Source organism: Tenrec ecaudatus, chromosome 18, assembly GCF_050624435.1.
Source record: "Tenrec ecaudatus isolate mTenEca1 chromosome 18, mTenEca1.hap1, whole genome shotgun sequence".
NCBI lineage: Eukaryota > Metazoa > Chordata > Mammalia > Afrosoricida > Tenrecidae > Tenrec > Tenrec ecaudatus.
In genome coordinates this window covers 5,448,047-5,466,857 of record NC_134547.1, presented here as the reverse complement: position 1 = coordinate 5,466,857, position 18,811 = coordinate 5,448,047, and the positions used below count along the sequence as shown (strand labels likewise).

At 43.1% G+C, this 18,811-nt stretch overlaps 1 protein-coding gene across 2 annotated transcripts in view; it reads left to right on the top strand.

Moving 5' to 3' along the window:
- LOC142432273 (zinc finger protein 350-like) overlaps window positions 1-17,251 on the top strand; it is a 48,795-nt gene extending 31,544 nt beyond the window's left edge. Inside the window, exons 1-3 of one of the 2 annotated variants that reach the window (XR_012780875.1) lie at window positions 195-315; window positions 12,918-13,100; window positions 17,126-17,251. Coding sequence is in view for 1 of the 2 variants with exons in the window: in XM_075537399.1 (XP_075393514.1) it covers window positions 189-315; window positions 7,264-9,170 (2,034 nt within the window). In the remaining variant the exon portion in view is untranslated. Of the gene's footprint in view, window positions 1-188; window positions 316-7,263; window positions 9,438-12,917; window positions 13,101-17,125 lie in introns of those variants that run through there. The other variant, XM_075537399.1, reaches the window with a different exon arrangement.
- Window positions 17,252-18,811: the final 1,560 nt, after the last annotated feature.

Genomic DNA, 18,811 nt, shown 5'->3' with positions numbered 1-18,811 from the left:
TGTGTATGAATTGGAGGTATTTCTAGCCCCTTAAGATAATTTCACTGCTACTCAGAATTTTAATTTTATGAATGGGTATATTATGAGATCCACTAATACAGAATAGATTATTAGCTTTTACTGTTAGATATATGTATTTAAATCCTCAAATGGAAAATATTTCACTGAATAGATGCCTCTTACTACAGGAACCACTGACATTCAACGATGTGGCTGTAAAGTTCACCCGGGAGGAGTGGCAGCTCCTGGAACCTGCTCAGAAGACCCTCTATCAGGAAGTGATGTTGGAGACCTACCGCAACCTGGTTTTCGTTGGTGAGGAGCTTTCTCCAGTGATTGGCCTTGTATAGGAAAAGATTAGATTTTCCTAGCTTATGCATTAAAATCTTTGCAGTGTCTGTGTTGTTCTCAAAGAGGTAGATTCTCATTGCATTCTCTGGTCCTAGGTTAGTGGGTACAGTCTTCTACCCCTGAGGAAACACCCTTTACTTTGTAGTTTTGGAAAATTGTTTTCCCAGAAATACAACATTCTGCAGGCTTCACAAACCTGAGGTACATTTTGGTGTGTCTAAGATTTTGTGATTTCTAATCATCAGGTTGTCAGGTTATTACCCCAGAATCCTTCCCTCAATTGGAACAAGGAGAACAACTATGGACTGTATTAGAAAAAAGCCATAGTGGAATATTTTCAGGTAATTGAGCAAAAAGACGTTAAGGGGAAATGGCTGGGAGCATTAATTCCACTGGGAGAAGGCCTCACATCCATGATAGGTGTCGGAGAATACAAAAAAGTACCTTCATGTGTTTATTCCATGTATGGGGCCTCAGGTTTCCCTAGAAGGTTTAGAGAAATACTCCTTTACCTCTTCTGAGCTTAGATTTCTGTTGTTTTTATTTATACTGTTGTATGTTTGGTTCCATAATGTTTCTTTAAGATTCTCAAACCTGTTCCTCCTTTCTGTCCTTCTACCCTACTATTAAAGTCACATCTTGCAAGCCTCTCTCCACACAGCAATCTTTGAATTCGTAAGTGTCCTCTGAATGCAGCACATTGCTCTGCCATTGAGTAAGAATGGATTTCCATTGGTAGGCTCAAGCCCACCTTGGATATTGAGCTCGCTGTAAAACAAGTCTCCATTGTGGTTTCTTGGAGGTTCTCTAAAGGGTTTGATTTGCATTTTCTCATTTATTCTCCGAACCCTTTAAAGTTTTCATTCGAGTGATGTAAATGTGAGGTTGAAATGGAGGCGAAGACCAGAAGATAAAGCTCAGCCGAGAAAGAAAAGTAAAGAAAGGCTTTATTGAGGATAGGAGGTACTCCCGGGCGAATTCACTACCCAGCGAGTTAGGTCAGGAAAGTTGCAGCTTGTGGGTGAGGTGGCGGGAGATATCTAGGACTCGAGCTAAGGAGGCATCCCTTGACGGAAGGAAGGGAGATTTTTTGGTGCTTGTAGCTGCAGGACCTTGAGTCAGGATGGGAAGCCATCTCGTTGTTTGCAAACCTGCTCTCTGGAGTGCTGGGAAAGGGACTATAAAAACAGGCCTAGGAAGATAAATGGCTTCCTGAGATAAGCTCTTTGGAATGTTGGAGCAGGAGTTGCATAGCTCATTAGGTCATCCATCCTCCCCGAGAGGCAGGGAATGGGGGCTTTGAGGTTTCACTTTCCTGAGGAGCTGGAAAGGAGATGGGGCCTGCCCGGTCTGACCCAGCCCAAACAATAAGTTCTTTCTGTTTTCTAATAGAGATGGTCAAATTGCTTTCTCTGTTGGGATTGCTTAACAGACATGTTTCTCTATGTTTTACTCCTTTTGGCAAAACACGTTAAAGACTTCTGTTATTGTCAGACATCTAAGATCATCTTCTCAGCAAGAAAATTTGTATCAGGGTAGGTTATCCTTTAGCACGATCCATCTGAAATCCTAGCCAACTGTCCTCAGAAACTGACTTTAGCTAGGTATCCACAGCCAAGAGAATACAAGAGCTCTGTTGTGGATCTTCGGCTTCTGGTGTCTGTCTGTCCTGCTCCAGATCTCCAGCCTGTTCATGGGTCTCTAGCCTGCTCTAGATCTCCAGCCTGCTTCTGATATCCGAGACTTCCTGGGAGATGGCACCCATGTAAAATCACCTGCTCTCTGCTCCCATAGTTAGATCAGAAAATCAAGAGAATGTGCTGCTTGCTTGAGAGCCAGAGCAGACCAGAGACCTATGAGCAGGCTGGGGATTCAGAGCAGGCCAGAGATCTGGTGCAGACTGGAAAGGGCCTTTTTTTGGTAATCGTTTTATTGGGGGCTCGTACAATTCTTATCACCATCCGTCCATTGTGTCAAGAACATATGTACATGGAAAGGACCTTTTAACATCCTGCATTCTTGGTTCTTTCATTAAATGCATGCCTACTGTCTGTTACTTACTAAGCATGACTTCCAGGGCCATGCCCTTCCTAACATCTAAAATTCAAAAGATGACCTTTGCTGCTGCTTTTTTTTTTTTTTAACAATTTATTAGGGGCTCGTACAACTCTTATCACAATTCATACATATACATACATCAGTTGTATAAAGCACATCTGTACATTCTTTGCCCTAATCATTTTTTTTCTCCTCTTTTCTTTTTTTACATTTTATTAGGGACTCATACAACTCTTATCACAATCCATACATATACATACATCAATTGTATAAAACACATCCATACATTCCCTGCCCCACTTTGCTGCTTCTAAAGAACATTTTGGCTGTTTTTTCTAACACTAATTTTGTTGTTGTTCAAACATCGCACGGTACATTGCGCTCTTGTCTTTTGTCTTTCTGGTAGCCTTTTGGTTTTTATATGGATGAAGCCCTTGATACCATCCCACAACTCTTTTGGTCTTCAGTCATTAATGTTCAATCCCTCAAAATTTATTGTGTATGTAGTCTTAAGCTCAAGTGAGCTGGGTCCTTTGGCTGTCGTGAACTTCCATGAATTTTTCTTCAGCTTCAACTTGCACTTGAGCAATTGATGGTCTGTCCTACAGCCGCCCCCTGGCCTTGTTTAGACCGATTCACTTCTCCACCGTTCCTTTCCACAGATGTGGTTGATTTGATTTTCGTGTAATCCATTCAGAAAGGTCTAAGTATCTGGTGCCCATTTCTGTTGTTTAATAAGGAATTTGCTTATTAAATTCATCACAAGTCTTTCAAAATTCTGTCGTTAATCTCATGTCATTTCTGTCACTGAGGTCATATTTTCCAACGACTGATGTTTCCAGCTGTTTTTATTTTTCCGTTTCCAACGTTTACATTCATCAGTGTGTTATGATGGTGTGATGACTACAATAATTTCACACTACAATAATTAGTTGAAATTTTCAATTTCTTTAAGTTTAGTTTTAGTTGGTGCAAAAACTTAAATAACCCTTGTATTGACTGTTTTTACTTCGAGGCATATGACTGATTATTAACCTACCACTGACAGCACTGTACTTCAGATAAGATCTTGCAAGGTGCTTTTCGATGATGAATATGACACCTGTCTTCTTTAGGTTGTCAGTCTCAGCCTTATAAACCTGATTATCTAGTTAAAAATAGTTAGTACCAGTCTATGAAAGTTCAATAATAGATAGGTCGCAAACTGTAAACGTCCCGTTTTGTTTTTGACAGCTGGCACTTTTTCTTGACTCTACTTCATACGTTCCATCTCCCCACTGTTAGTGGAAGTTTGCAGCTGTTCTTACCTTCAGTCATGCCACGTTACCCAGTGAAGGTCCCAAAGCTCTACTCCAGCCACATCATGACTGTTGACTCTGCTTGGAGGAGTTAGCACTTCTTCGATCTTATTTCAGTGCCATTAAACCTGAGGACCTCATGTTTCACCAGTAGATCACCAGGTCCTTCTACCCAGGCTTGCTTTCTTGGAAATTCCACTAGGACCTTTCCACCATGGGTGATCCTGCTGGTATTTGAAATAACTGATGGCGTTGCTTCCAGTATCACAATATGCAGCCACCACAGGACAACACTGAAAGATGAGTGGTGTGGACTAGAATGGAGGCTCCATAAACATATGGAGTATGTTTGTACCACAGCCCTTTATCATAAGGTGACCAGATGTTCACGTTGGTAAAGCGGGCCACCATTGATAAAACTCAGATCCTGGCGAAATAGCCACATGGCGGCCGAAAACCGTACACCCTAGCTTGTCGTGCATTCTTTCCAAAAATCGGGATTTTTTAAAAACGCTGCAGGACGCGGGAAAGATTGTTAAAAAGTGGGACTGTCCCGCCAAAAACGGGACATCTGGTCACATACTTGTGAACATGGTTGTCTCTCAAGTAGAACATTCTGCATTTTCACATTCCGAACTTTGTCTAGTATTTAGTTGTCTTTCACGAAAGACTGATGGAATGAACAAATCTCTCTTCTAGCCACTGCAGTTAGCAGGCCTTATAACTTCTATGGTCTATGGATCTCAATAATTTGCCTGTACTTACTTTCTAAGCATGTTTTTTGCATGGCCCTATTTAAACAGCTACCAAATCTGTATTCATTCCTGTGGGGGACCAGCTTCCCATAAGCAAATGGTTCCGAGGGGCTGTTGTGTAATTGGGTAAATTAAAGAGACATCAGACAAGATAAAGCATACAAGGGCTCACCTCCTCAGTCATGACTTGAGGAGCCAGGTCTGAGCTGAGAGAGGGAATAGCATTATCTCATGAATTTATATAATATCAACATGTAGGCCATATGTAAGCACATACATAACAGGAAGGGTGTGTACAATATGCGTACACATAACAGGAGGGGGACAAGCTAGGGGTGTACACACAAAGGAAGGGTTGTACTAGGCACACATGTGACAGGAAGGTACAAACATAACAAGATGGGCTGGCTGTAGAGTCAAGAGGGTAGCCTAATCTTGGTAATTTCTGAGCTGGCTTGACCCTTAGATGGCTTTGATCTCTTAGTCCCAGGGAAACAACCTATGATCCTTATCAGAAAGGAGTGGGCTTTACTTAGAGTGAGAAGGGCAATAGGTTCTGATTGCTTTTCATGGCAGATAACCTTCAGGCAGGTAGCCAATAAGCCAGTGGTTCTCAACCTTCCTAGTGCCGAGACCCTTTCATACAGTTCCTAGTGTGGTGGTGACCCCCCCCCCCAACCATAAAATTATTTTCGTTGCTGCTTCATCACTGTCATTTTGCTACTGTTAGGAATGTAATGTAAATATATGCAGGATGTATTTTCATTGTTTCAAATTGAACATAATTAAAGCATCACGATTAATCACAAAAACACTATATAATCATATGTTGTGAAATAGTGATTTCTGATTACAAAGAAATGAAATTTTGTCTGAAGCATGGTGTAGCATGGGTAACAGTCTTCACGCCCGGTGGGTGTATCTGCATGAGGGTGGATCTACCTGGAGACAGATAGAGGAGCCCTATCTCTGGTCCTAAGACCATCGGAAATATGTGTTTTCCGGGTGTTGGACAACCCCCATGAAAGGGTCATTTGACTCCCCGCAGGGTCATGACGCACAGATTAAAAACCATTGCTCTAAGCAGTTGACCTTCAAGCATGTATAGTAATAACCATGTATTTTCAAACAGCTTCTTAAAATTCACTTTATTGTGTATATTATTATCTGTAGAAGAAAACAACTGGACCAATGGCTCCAGGGAGAGAGAGGAGAGGGGGAGGTGGGGGAAGGGAAGAGATGTTAACCAACCCTGGGACAAGGGAACAATGAGTGATTCAAAACTAGTGGCAAGGAGGGTGTAGGAGGCCTGGTAGGGAGTGATCAAGGGTAATGTAAATGAGAGGAATTACTGAAATCCAAATGAAGGCTGAGCATGATAATGGGACAAGAGGAAAGTAAAAGGAAATAGAGGAAGAAATAGAGGCATAGGCATTTAGAGGCCTAAATACAGGCATGCACATATGTAAATATATTTATATATGAGGATGGGGAAATAGATCTATGTGCATATATTTATAGGTTTAATATTAAGGTATCAGATGGACATTGGGCCTCCACTCAAGTACTCCCTCAATGCAAGACACTTTGTTCTATTAAAACTGGCATTCTATGATGCTCGCCTTCCTGACATGATAGCTGAAGACAAAGGGGTGCATAAGCAAGTGTGGTGAAGAAAGCTGATGGTGGCCGGCTATCAAAAGATATAGCATCTGGGGGTCTTAAAGGCTTGAAGGTAAACAAGCAGCCATCTAGCTGAGAAGCAACAAAGCTCACATGGAAGAAGCACATCTGCCTCTATGATCACGAGGTGTCGAAGGGATCAGGTATCAAGCACCAAAGAACAAAAATTCATATCATCGTCAATGAGGGGAAATGTGGGGTGGGGGACCCAAGGCTCATCTATAGGCAACTGGACATCCCTTTGCAGAGTGGTCACGGGAAGGAAACGAGCCAGTCAAGGTACACTGTAGCATCAATGAAACTCACAACTTTCCTCTAGTTTTTAAATGCTTCCTCCCCGCCCACCCCTACCCCCACTGTCATGATCCAAATTCTACCTTACAAACCTGGCTAGACCAGAGGATGTACGCTTGTGCAGATAGGAACTGGAAACACGGGGAATTCAGGACAGATGAACCCCTCAGGACCAGTGGTGAGAGTAGTGATACCGGGAGGGTAGAGGGAAGGTGGGGTGGAAAGGGGAAACCAATTACAAGGATCTATATATGACATCCTCCCTGGGGGATGGACAGCAGAGAAGTGGGTGAGGGGAGATGTCAGGCATTAAAAATATGATAAAAGAATGATAATTTATTGATTATCCAGGGTTCGTGAGGGTGGGGAGAATGGGGAAGGAGGGGAGTAAATGAAGCGCTGATACCAGGGGTCAAGTGAAAAGCAAATGTTTTGAGCGAGATGAGGCCAGCAAATGTACAGATGTGCTTGACACAATGGATATGTATATGGATTGTGATAAGAGATGTACGAGCCCCCAATAAAATTATTTAGATACATAAATAAATAAAAATAAAATTGGCATTATTATGGAGGACATCATGGGGAATAACTTTTACTTAGGAGAATGTTAGTGGGACACATCTCCAACCCATTAACGTGAAGGTTCCCTCCACGGGAGCCCTGGCCTCCCTGGCTCCTTAATATATGAATGTTAAGCACAGTATCTTATTTACTTTCCTATAAGAGGGTTGTCGCGGAAGATCTATCTTGTGTCAATGCATGCTTTAAGGAGGTCTCTAAATCAAGATGATGGAAAGATTGAATGTTCTGTTCTTTTACAGAGATCCATAGAGGTGATGATCGTTTGCTTGAGCACTCCCAACACGTAAGAAGGGTGGACAGAATGGAACCGTGCTGTAAATATAGTACATTGGAAACTATTGCTCAGCAGCACAAAAATAATATTCATTTAGAGGAAAATTATAAGACATTTGACTTACATGAAAACACTATAAAATCGTCTGTAATCATTCCGGCATTAAACCAGAGCAGTCACAGCAAAATGAAGAAGTCATCTGTGCTTAATGGAGGTGAGAAAGCGTCTCTCCGTGATGAACAAGAGCAATTTTTTATTGAAATGAAATTACCTGAGTGTCAACAATCCAGTAGAGTGAAGTCCCAGTGCGTTCCGCATCAGGAGTCTGACATCATCGGGAAGCCACTGGCTTGTGATAGACGTGGGCACCCCTTCATCAAGGAATCTCTACTCTCTGAGCATCAGATCACTCAGATCCTGGATCCGACCTATGAATGTAGCCCGTGTGGGCAAGAACTCCACGAAGTGTTGGAGCTCAGTGAACATTACCGGACAAGTCACAAAGGACAGAAACCACATACATGCTTGGAATGTGGCAAAGCGTATCACAGCAAGTCAGATCTGGAGGAACATCCGAAAACTCATGTTGCTGGGAATCCCTGTGTGTGCAGTGAACGTGGGAAAGGCTTCACCAGGGACAGTGATCTCACTGCTCATCAGCAAACTCAGACTAGGGAGAAACCCCATGTATGTGGTGAATGTGGAAAAAGCTTCTTAAAGAAGAGGCTCCTCATCCTCCACCAGCAATGTCATAAGAAGTCCTATGTATGTAGTCATTGTGGAAAAGACTTCAACCAGAAGTCCCTTCTCCTCGCCCATCAGCGAACTCACACTCCAGAGAAACCCTATGTATGCAGTGAATGTGGCAAAGGCTTCTTTAGGAAAGGCTCACTCACAATTCATTGGCGGTCTCATACTGACGACAAACGGCATGTATGTAGTGAATGTGGAAAAGCTTTTGTCAGGAAGAATGAGCTCACTGTTCATCAGCAAACTCATACTGGCGACAAACAGCATGTATGCAGTGAATGTGGAAAAGCTTTTGTCAGGAAGAAGGAACTCACTGTTCATCAGCAAACTCATACTGACGACAAACCCCATGTATGTGGTGATTGTGGAAAAACCTTCACCCACCAACGATATCTCAGAGCGCATCTCCGAACCCATCCTGGAAGAAGCCTCTATGTGTGTGTTGACTGTGGCAGAGCTTTCCGCCAGAAGCTATGCTTCATAGCACATGAGCGATTTCACACAGGAAAGCACCCCTTTGCCTGCAATCAGTGTGAAAAATCTTATGCCGATAAGTCAACCTTCACTCAGCATCTCAAAGCTCACAAAGAGAAACCCTTTCGATGCAGTGAGTGCGACACAGCTTTCAAAACAAACAAAGAGCTCCTGTCTCATCAAGGGGATTATCGAGGACAGCTACTATATAGTTGCTATGTGTGCGGGGCAACGTTTACCTGTGTTTCAAAGTTTTCTTCACATAACAAGAGCCACAAAAGTAGAAAAACTTTAAACTCAGACACGGCGGGAAAGCTCTCCACAGGGAGTCAGGTGTCTGCGCACACCAGTGATCTCATGCAGAAGGAAAGCCCTGGCAATAGAGTGACTTTGCAGGTTCCTTGTGTGGCTTCTCCTGTGCCAGTAAACACCAGTGGGGTCCTAACTACCGTGAATGTAGTTCCTTGGGGACAGCCTTTGGCCAGAAAGGAGTCCAGTGCCAACAGAGGATTCGTACAGCAGAGAAACCACATGAATGCAGTAAATGTGGTAGTGCCTGTGAATACAGTGACCGTGGCAGTGCCTACAGCTTACAGTTGCATTTTATTTTATGTTCCACAAATCTCAGGACAAATTGCGTTACATTAATGGGACAGTTGATAAAAAAAAAAAATCTACCTGGGGAGGGGGGAGCAGGGAGGGAGGGGAAAAAATGAGCTGATACCAAGGGTTCAAGTAGAAAGCAAATGTTTTGAGAGTGATGATGGCAACAAATGTACAAATGTGCTTGACTTGACACGATGGGTGGATGGATTGTGATAAGAGTTGTATGAGCCCCTAATAAAATTATTTTAAAAAACTACCTCATTGCAAATTTAAATAGTGTATCTCATGGGAAATCATGAATACTGTAGGTAAGAAGCCCTAATAGATATGAACATTGATATCAAGACTAATCTGATTTTCAACAAAATGCACACCAGTTGGTTGCTCAGTTGTACTAATTAAATGTGTAAAAATCTGAGTTCGTGTCATAGACAATAAATAATTTGAGTTTTAAAATAAAATGGGTAATTGGTATCTGGAATCTTCTTAGTTGCTATCCCATCAATTCTGACTTATTGTGACCTTAGTTGGTATAAATGACAAATTACTTAAAAGAAACCCTACAGGGTAATAATATATTATTGGTATTGTACACACACTGTAGTTCAGTTTTACCAGGTCAATATAAAGGAATTGAACACCAAAATTCCCACAACAAATTGTAGAACTGTATAGTTAGAACAGTGACCGAACAGCCTTCTATTGCTTACTCATGACTAATGGATATTTGGCAGGTTGTGTCTTTGGACTTGAGCCTGTTTGCGTATGCTGAGGATGAAGTCATGCACGATAAAAGAAGCGTCCTATGCCTCCTTGAAGAGAGCATGGGGTTAAGTGGAGTTTATTAATGTGGAACCTTGATAACCCAGCTAATGTAGTAAAGCGTGATGCAGTATTTATGTCAGGTAAAAAAAGACAATCACCATGTGTTCACCATTGAGTTGGTTCCTAGTCCTGATGACCCAACCTGTGTGATTAGAACGCTGCACCTCGGCGTTTCCAATGGCTGAGTTTCTGGTAAGTCCTTTCATTTCGGCCACCTCTCAGTGGACCGAAACCTCCAGCCTTTCAGGTTAGCAGCAAACTCATTAATGTTTGCTCTAACTGAAGTTGGGCATTGAATAAGGAAGACCAAAGAGGAATCGACTAATTTGAATTATGGTCCTGAGGAGGTTGAAAGTACATAGACTGATAAAACAACAAATTTTGGAAGAAATAACATAGTAAAGAACAGAGCAATATATGATCCAGCCCACATCCACATGGGTCCTAAGGGACTGGTGTGCAGTTGGAGGGAAGGAATTAAGAGGCAGAAAAAAAGTTTTGGGGTGCTCCATGACATTAGGAACCTGGTCCGAGTGGGAGGGACAATGTATTATTACATAACATAGTCTTGGGAGATGCAAGCCCCCATGTCAGGATAGCCAGCCCTAACAAATCACAGGTCATGTAGGTGCAATTGTACAGCAATAATAAAGATTATAGTACAGTCAGAGAATAAGGAGAGATGGGAGAGAGATTGAAATAATGGAGGCAGACACATTTCATAGTAGCATGCTCACCTCAGCTTGGTGGTCCATGTGAGAATGTGGAGATTGCAGGAGAGAGCAATCTAGAGGGTGGAGAAGGAGGACAGGGAGAGTGCCCAGGAGAGAGAGCTCTTTATCGCTAACCAAGGCTTATATATCTTTGGGGAGCATGCAAGCCCCTAATTACAGGTAAAGACGTATGTCACAGGAAGGGGTTGCACTATAGGTATGAGGGGGACAATCTAGGCGTATACACACAATAGAGAGTGGGCAGATCCAGACCAGGCAGCCCCTTGCACCAGCCTCAGAAAGACAAATGGTCTGCTGAACTTCAAAGCACCTGCCTCCAGCCTTTCACAAAGCTTACCTCCCGGGCAGAACAGTCTCCTCTCCCTAGTGTTCCAGGAAGCAAGTTTGCTGAGAACAAAATGATTTACTGACAGGTCATCTCCTCACCGAAACTTCCAGCTGCAGCACAAAGAACCTCCCTTCCCCTTACCGGCCCATATGCCTTTAAGCTCATATCATAGATAAGCCGCCCTAGCACCAGGCACAATTTCCCTAACCTACACTTGTTGGGTTGTGGAATCCTTTTCCCTCAATAAAATCCTTTTTTTTTTTTCACTTACCATTTTTGTCTGAACCCTGTCTCTGTCCTGTGGCTCTGTCTCAACCTCAGGAAGGGGAAGGATTGGAGGTAAACATGTGACAAAACAGGCAGATCATAGATCCATGGTGGTGGGCTAACCTTGATTGCCCTTGAGCTGGAGACTTGATTTAGCCTAAGCTTTCAGGGGAAGTAATCCATTGTCCTTAACAGCAGGGAGTGAGCCCACCTGTGGTGGGACCTGACAGATGGCTGAATGCCCCTCAGGGAGACTATCTCTAGGCATCTGACTTCCCACCATGTGCTGGCAAACAGCCTCTAATGTTTGCCATATCTTTGGAGGAGACAAAGCTGGGGAAAAGTCTTATTATAATCTCACACCCCCATAATTACAGGTAACCATATAGGTAAAAAAGTGGTCCTTGAGCTCATTGGAGGAGTCACCTAACACCAGTGCTGGGGGCAGGTAATGGGGAGTGACTGGCCCTGAGCAGGGGGAGAGCAATAGCAACAAGCCTGCTCCTATAGATAAAACTGCCAGCCAGTTAGTAATCAGCCATGTGCTTCTAAGAGGTCCCTTTAAGATAGCACGATTAAGGGAGGATATTGTGGGATTTACTTTTGATTATGAGACTGTGATGGGATCATCTCCAGGTCACAAATGTAAAGGCCTCCCTCCACTCAGAATTCTGGCCACCCAGGCATCTTAACTAGGAGAATAAATGATTTTTCTGGTCTATTCCTGTTCCTTAGTTTCCCAAAGAGTAAGACTTTCTGTTTGTTTTTTTTTTGCTATGACTGTATAAGGAGAAAAGTGTACATATATATTTACATATATCAAATGTATAATACATATATATGTATCTGAACATATAGGGGGAAATCATTTAAAATAATCCCAGAAAGTGAATTTTTTTTCAGAAAGTGAAATTTCAAAACTGTAATTTTATCTGATTTATATTTCCCAACACATAGAAAAACTCTCTCTATGTATATATGTATATGTGTGTCTATATATTTCTCTCTTTCTCTCTCTCTCTCTCTCTCTCTCTCTCTCTCTCTCTCTCTCTATATATATATATATATATATATATATATATATATATATATATATACACATTTGGAAGTGAAGAATCTCATGAACCAGTGTGGCATGATGGATTTTTTTTATACGGCCTTCGTAGTCACTGTTTGGCCTTCCCACCAAATGAATGGGTAAGGCCATGCACCTGCCATGAAATGTGACTATTTCTCTCTCCTATCTTCTATGACTTTACTATGATCTTTAGATAATATAACAATACATTTGCTCCTACGGGCCTGTGATGTTGTCAAGGGCTGGCTCCCCTGACACCTTACCATGAATTGATAGTTTGTATGTTGTGGGTAGATATCCTACATCACACCCCCCCCACACACACACCTCTACATGTGTATTAAGTGTCCAGTCTTTTTTTCTTTTAAAAAGGTCATCTTACCATATATCCATAGCTGAATCTTAGGTTTTATTGCCCGTGGCATGTACTCTGTGTCACTAATAAGGTACAGTCAACAGTATTTGGGGACTTTGTGTTAAGGAGAGACACAGGAATAATAACAGCCTCTAGACCAACACGTAGGTGATATGTCACTCACAATGTAATTTCCCATCAGCCTACAGGTTTTGAATCTCCAACCACAAGAGAATCACTGGGAGGAAGGAAGAGGAGGTGCCTGGTTTGGAGATGATTTTGACAGAAGTCTGCACAAAACTGGCGCTGCTCCAGTAAACACAAAGACAGAGCATCTCTGCCCCAGGCCATGTCCTAAGGACCAAAGAAAATGATCAACGCTCAGGTGAGTTTTGCTTGTTTTGTGTTTTGTGAGGTCCTAGTGGATTTGTAGAAGCCTGTATGATGCTAGTTCAGTTCATCGGGAAAGCGCACCTTTGGAAAAATCGAAGCAACAGAGAAATAAACTGTGACTCAGACTTCAACATCAGCTGTGTATAAGACCAGGAATAACACAGCTTATGAGAGGAGCACTGCATTTTGTCTGAGTAAGTTTCTTTCTAAAAGTTGTGAGTTACATAAAATCCCGAAGAGATGCATCTAAAGCCCAGCTAGTATTAATGGTAGTTTAAAAATGGCAGGTGGAATCGAACATCTTCTAAGTACAGCGGTAGGAGAGAGAATCAACATCTTAACAAAATCAAAGCAGTACTCAATAAATAATTCTCAAGGACATTGAACCTGGCAATCCCAAATCTATAGGTTAGATATCAGCCTGGAGGAGTCTCTTCACTCCTGTGTTAGCAAAGGCTGATGAACCCAGGTGACCACGTCACGCAACCTACTGCTGCCTAATAATGTGAACTTGGTAAATCAAGTCCAATGATAGATTGCTGTTGCAATGGCTGAAGACCCCAAAGTGAGCGAGACAGATGGCAGGTGGTTGGCCCTCAGTGTTGTTAGATGCCACCCAGTTGGTCCCACCCATGTGTAGGATACAAAAAGATTGTTCCCCAGCTCAACTCCCCGAAATATATGATAGAAGGAGGTCACTGCTTGCAACTAATGATACATGATTGTCAAGTTATCTCCCTGAAGACCCAGCCATCAGAGCAAGCAGACACCATTGTTTCTCCCACAATAGGTAGGGCTCACATCCCACTGTTAGGGACACTGGATTATGTCCCCTGAAAGCTTAGACTAAATAAAATCTCCAGCTCAAGGGCAATCAAGGTTAGGCCACCATCATGACTCTAGGGTCCACCCATCTTGTCACATGTGTACCCCCAATACCTCCCCTTCCTATTGCGTGTACGCCTCTAGATTGTTCCCCTTCCATTACTGTATTACCTATAGTACAACCCTTTCCTAGCCAGTTTTGGTCAGCAATAAATCCGTCTCTCCTGCCCTATCCCACCAAGAGGAGCTGTGGTAAGCATGCTTCGATGAGATGTGTCTGACTTCTTTATTTTATTCTCTCCTATCGCTCTTACTCTCTATGACTTCGTTATAATCTTTATCTGTCTCAACCGTACAGTTGCACTTACTGAAGCCGTGATTAGTAGTGGGGGGCTGGCTACCCCCACACATATATGACCCTATGCACATGAGAACAATCCTATATTGAGCTCATTGTTGCAGACACTATATCAATCCATCTCCTTAAGGACTTTCCACTTTTCTGCCACCCGTTTACTTTACTTTCTACTTTTCTGCTACCCTTTTGCTTTACCATGACCTCTGTCTGCAGGGTCTGGTCTCTCCTGACAACATATCCAAAGTATGTAAGACAGAGTTTCTCATCATCTTGGCCTCTAAGGTACACTCTGGCTTTACTTCTTCCCCGACAGATTTTTTTGGTCCTTTTTGCAGTTCAAGACACTTTGAATATTCTTCCCCAGCACCACAGTTCCATGCATCCATTCTTTTTCGGTCCTCTTTATTCGGTGTGCAAGTTTCACATGCATATGAGGCCATCGAAAATATCATGGCTTTGATCTGGCGTTCCTTCGACCTCTAAATAACATCCTTGCTTTTCTTTTTAAAAAAAAAAATCATTTTATTGGGACCTCATACAACTCTATCACAATCCAAATATACATCAATTGTATAAAGCACATTTGTACCTTCCTTACCCTCATCATTCTCAAAACATTTGCTCCCCACTTAAGCCCCTGGCATCAAGTTCTCATTTTCCCCCTCCCTTCCTACTCCTGCTCCCTCATAAACCTTTGATAATTTATAAACTATTATTATATTTTTATTTTGTCATATCTTACACTGTCCGGTGTCTCCCTTCACCCAGTTTTCTGTTGTCCATCCCCCAGGGAGAAGGTTATATGTAAATCCTTATAATCGGTTCCTCCTCTCTTCTCTACCATCCTGGTACCGCCACTCTCACTACTGGTCCTGAAGGGATCATCTGTCCTGGATTCCCTGTGTTTCCAGTTCCTATCTGTACCAGTGTACATCTTCTGGTCTAGCCAGATTTGTAAGGTAGAATTCGGATCATGATAGTGGGTGATGAGGAAGCATTTAGGAACTAGAGGAAAGTTGTGTTTCATCTTTCCTACACTGCACCCTGACTGGCTCGGCTCCTCGCCAACATCCTGGCTTTTCAATACTCTAAAGGAGTCATGCGATGCATCTTTTAATCTTTTGCCTGTTGCTTTAATCTTGACAGGCAAATTCTCTGTCTCTTTGAAAGTGTTGAACTCCTAGGCCAACACAGCCACTTCCCTGCCTGAGCAAGTGTGGAATGCCCACAGCAGCCAAGCCATTACTACAGAAGCAGAACAGACCTCATGGCAGAGCTGGTGGTGACCTATGGCAGAGCCAATAGGAGCTTGTATTTTGGAAGGTTTTTTATGGTGGCCAAGAACAGCCTGACTTGCCATGGACAAGAGAAACCTTTCCTAAGGTGGCCAGTAGTAGCTGAGTGAGCTGCTCTGCACTAAGGAAGGGGGACTCTGGCTACATGGCTTTCTTATGCTGGTTTTGAGTATAGCCTTTTAGTCCTGAACCCCAAATTGTACTCTGTTCCTCAATCAGCCCCTGTGATCTATGAGTTTTTCTGGGTCCTGGCCGCGGATCAGCACACCCAGAACAGAGGCAAAGAGTGCTGTCAGAGGCGTGACTTGATTAAGGATTGGCAAATAGGTTGAGCTCCACCGCACAGAACTAAATCCTGAGCTGCCCCTGAGAGTTAGCGCGGATGCGGTTCGCAAGGCTCTGACAATGTGGATCCTGGTGATACGCCCCACGGCCTCTCACAATCTACTGTTAACTTGTCTGTTAATAGAAATATGGACTATGTATAAACATGCATTGTATAACATGTGAGGGTGCACAATTGTGAGCTACTTCTAGCTGACAAGGACACTGTCAGGGCAGCCAGCCCCTAACAAATCATCATGGGTCCAGTAGGCGCAATTGTACAGCGATACTAAATAAAGATTATAGTAAAGCCATAGAGAAAAAAGAGATGGGAGAGGGAGAGAGTGAAACAATGGAGTCAGACACATTTCATGGTAGCATGCTCCCCTCAGCCCCACCTGGTGGTCCACGTGGAGATGGAAGAGGGCAGGAAAGAGAGAGGGAACAAGGGAGAGTGGAACCAGGGACCAGGGGAGAGAGCTTCTTTATTTTATTAATCTTTGGGGGGCATGCAAACCTCCTAATTACAGGTAAAGACATACTTCACAGGAAAGGGTTGTACTATAGGTAATACAGGAATGGGAGGGGGACAGTCTAGAGGTACACAAGCAATAGGAAAGAGAGGGATTGGGGTTACACATGTGACAAGATGGGCAGATTCTAGATTCAGGATGGCAGGCTAACTTCGGATGTCACCGAGCAGGTTTGACCTGTTCTCCATGGAAACAATTACTGTCCTTATCAGTAGGGTGTGAGCCCCACCTACAGTGATCCAGATAGTAGTCCAGTGGCTGAATGCCTTCTGGGAGAATCTCTCTAAGCATCTGACCTATGGGATTATAATAAGACTTTCCCCCTGAGGTGGCTTTGTCTCCCCTAAGGATATGCTAAACATCAGAGGCTGATTGCCAGCACCTGGAGGGAGGTCAGACAATAGAGTGACTTTGCAAGTTCCTTCTGTGGCTTCTCCTGAGTCAGTAAACGCCAGGGAGGACACATAAGGAAAATTCTAATTTCATTGGTAGATTAAGGAATATACTCATTCGGAATAGTTTATTTTGGGTTTGCTTTTACTACGATATCTGAAATGAAAGGCACAAAACCAAGCCTAGGTGTATAGATGCAGCCTGCATAAAAGAACCCAGGACAACTTCCTGCGCATTCCTTTCATACCATCAAATGGAAAGTACTTCCTTGAATGCAATCCTTTTACAGAAATCCGTGACACCCAGCGATGTGGCTGTAAAGTTCACCTGGGAGGAGTGGCAGCTCCTGGACCCTGCTCAGAAGACCCTCTATCAGGACGTGATGTTGGAGACCTACCGCCACCTGGTGGCCATCAGTGAGGAGCGCTCTCAAGTGATTGGCCTTGTCTTTGGCTCTTTTTTTTAGAGGCTAAAATCTTTGACATGTCTGTGGTGCTAATCTTAGTGTGGCAGATTCTCGTTGTTCTCTCTTGCCCGAGATTGGTGGGGAAATCTTTGTACTCTTCATAGCAAACCCTTTCTTTTACTTTTTTTAAAAAAACATTTTATTAGGGGCTCATACAACTCTTATCACAATCCACACATCAATTGTATAAAGCACATCCTTACATTCCCTGCCTCAATCATTCTCAAAGCATTTGCTCTCCACTTAAGCCCTTTGCATCAGGTCCTCTTTTTTTTCCCCTCCCTCCCCGCTCCCCCCTCCCTCATGTGTCCTTGGTAATTTATACATTGTTATTTTGTCATATCTTGCCCTATCGGAGTCTCTGTTTTACTTTTTTTTAAAAGATCATTTTATTGGGAATTCTTATAGTTCTTATAGCAAGCCATGCATCAATTGTATCAAGCATATTTGTACATATGTTGCCATCATTATTTTCCAAACATTTACATTCTGTTTGAGTCGTTGGGATCCGTTCCTCTTATAACCCTCCCTCTCCACCCTCCTGCCCTCGTGACCCCCTGGTAAATTATAAATGACCATTTTTGTATCTCACACCAACCAACCACTGTCACCCTTCCCCCGTGGTGTGGTTTCTTCCCCACTCCTCTCTCCACCTTACCCCTACCCTTCTGGTATCACTACTCTCATTTCTGTTCCCGAGGGGTTTATCTGGCCTGGATTCCCTGTGTCCGGAACTCTTATCTCTACTTGGGCAGCAATCCCGCTCTTGTGTACTTTTGAAAAGAGTGTGTTCACAAGCCTACATTTGAATTTGGTGTGTCTAAGATTCTGTGATTTCTCATGGACAGGCTATCAAGTTAGCAAACCCGATGCGTTCTCTTGGTTGGAAGGAGAATCACCAGGGCCCATATCAGAAAGAAGCTCTGGTGGAATGTGTTCAGGTGAGTGTCAGAAACAGAACCGGGAAGCGCGTGTAGGCAGACAAACTCTAGATGCTCTTAATTAAGAATCTGGGAGGCAGACTGTGGTGAAGGGAAGCCTTCAACTTCTTGAGTTAGGGATGACTCGCTGTCACAGTCTCGCAACTAAAAGTCTCCCCACATTGGCCCCCTGTAGTAATGCCAGTTTTCAGGATGCTGTTTGCAAACACATGGCTGCTATTATACCCTTAAAAGTTGACTGCTAGAGAGAGAGAGAGGTTTTTAAAAAATCATTTTATTGGGGGCTTATACAACTCTCATCACAATCCATACATAAATCAGTTGTGTAAAGCACATTTATACATTTGTTGCCCTCATCATTCTCAAAACATTTGCTCTCCACTCAAGCCCTTGGCATCAGCTCCTCATTTTTCCCCCTCTCTGCTCCCCACTCCCTCATGAACCCTTGACAGTTTACAAATCATTGTTATTTTGTCATGTCTCACAGGAAGCGGGCATCCTTTGATTATCTCCTCCTGTTGAAGCACCCATTCCCCCTCATTTCTTCCCCTGATGTATAACTATTGGC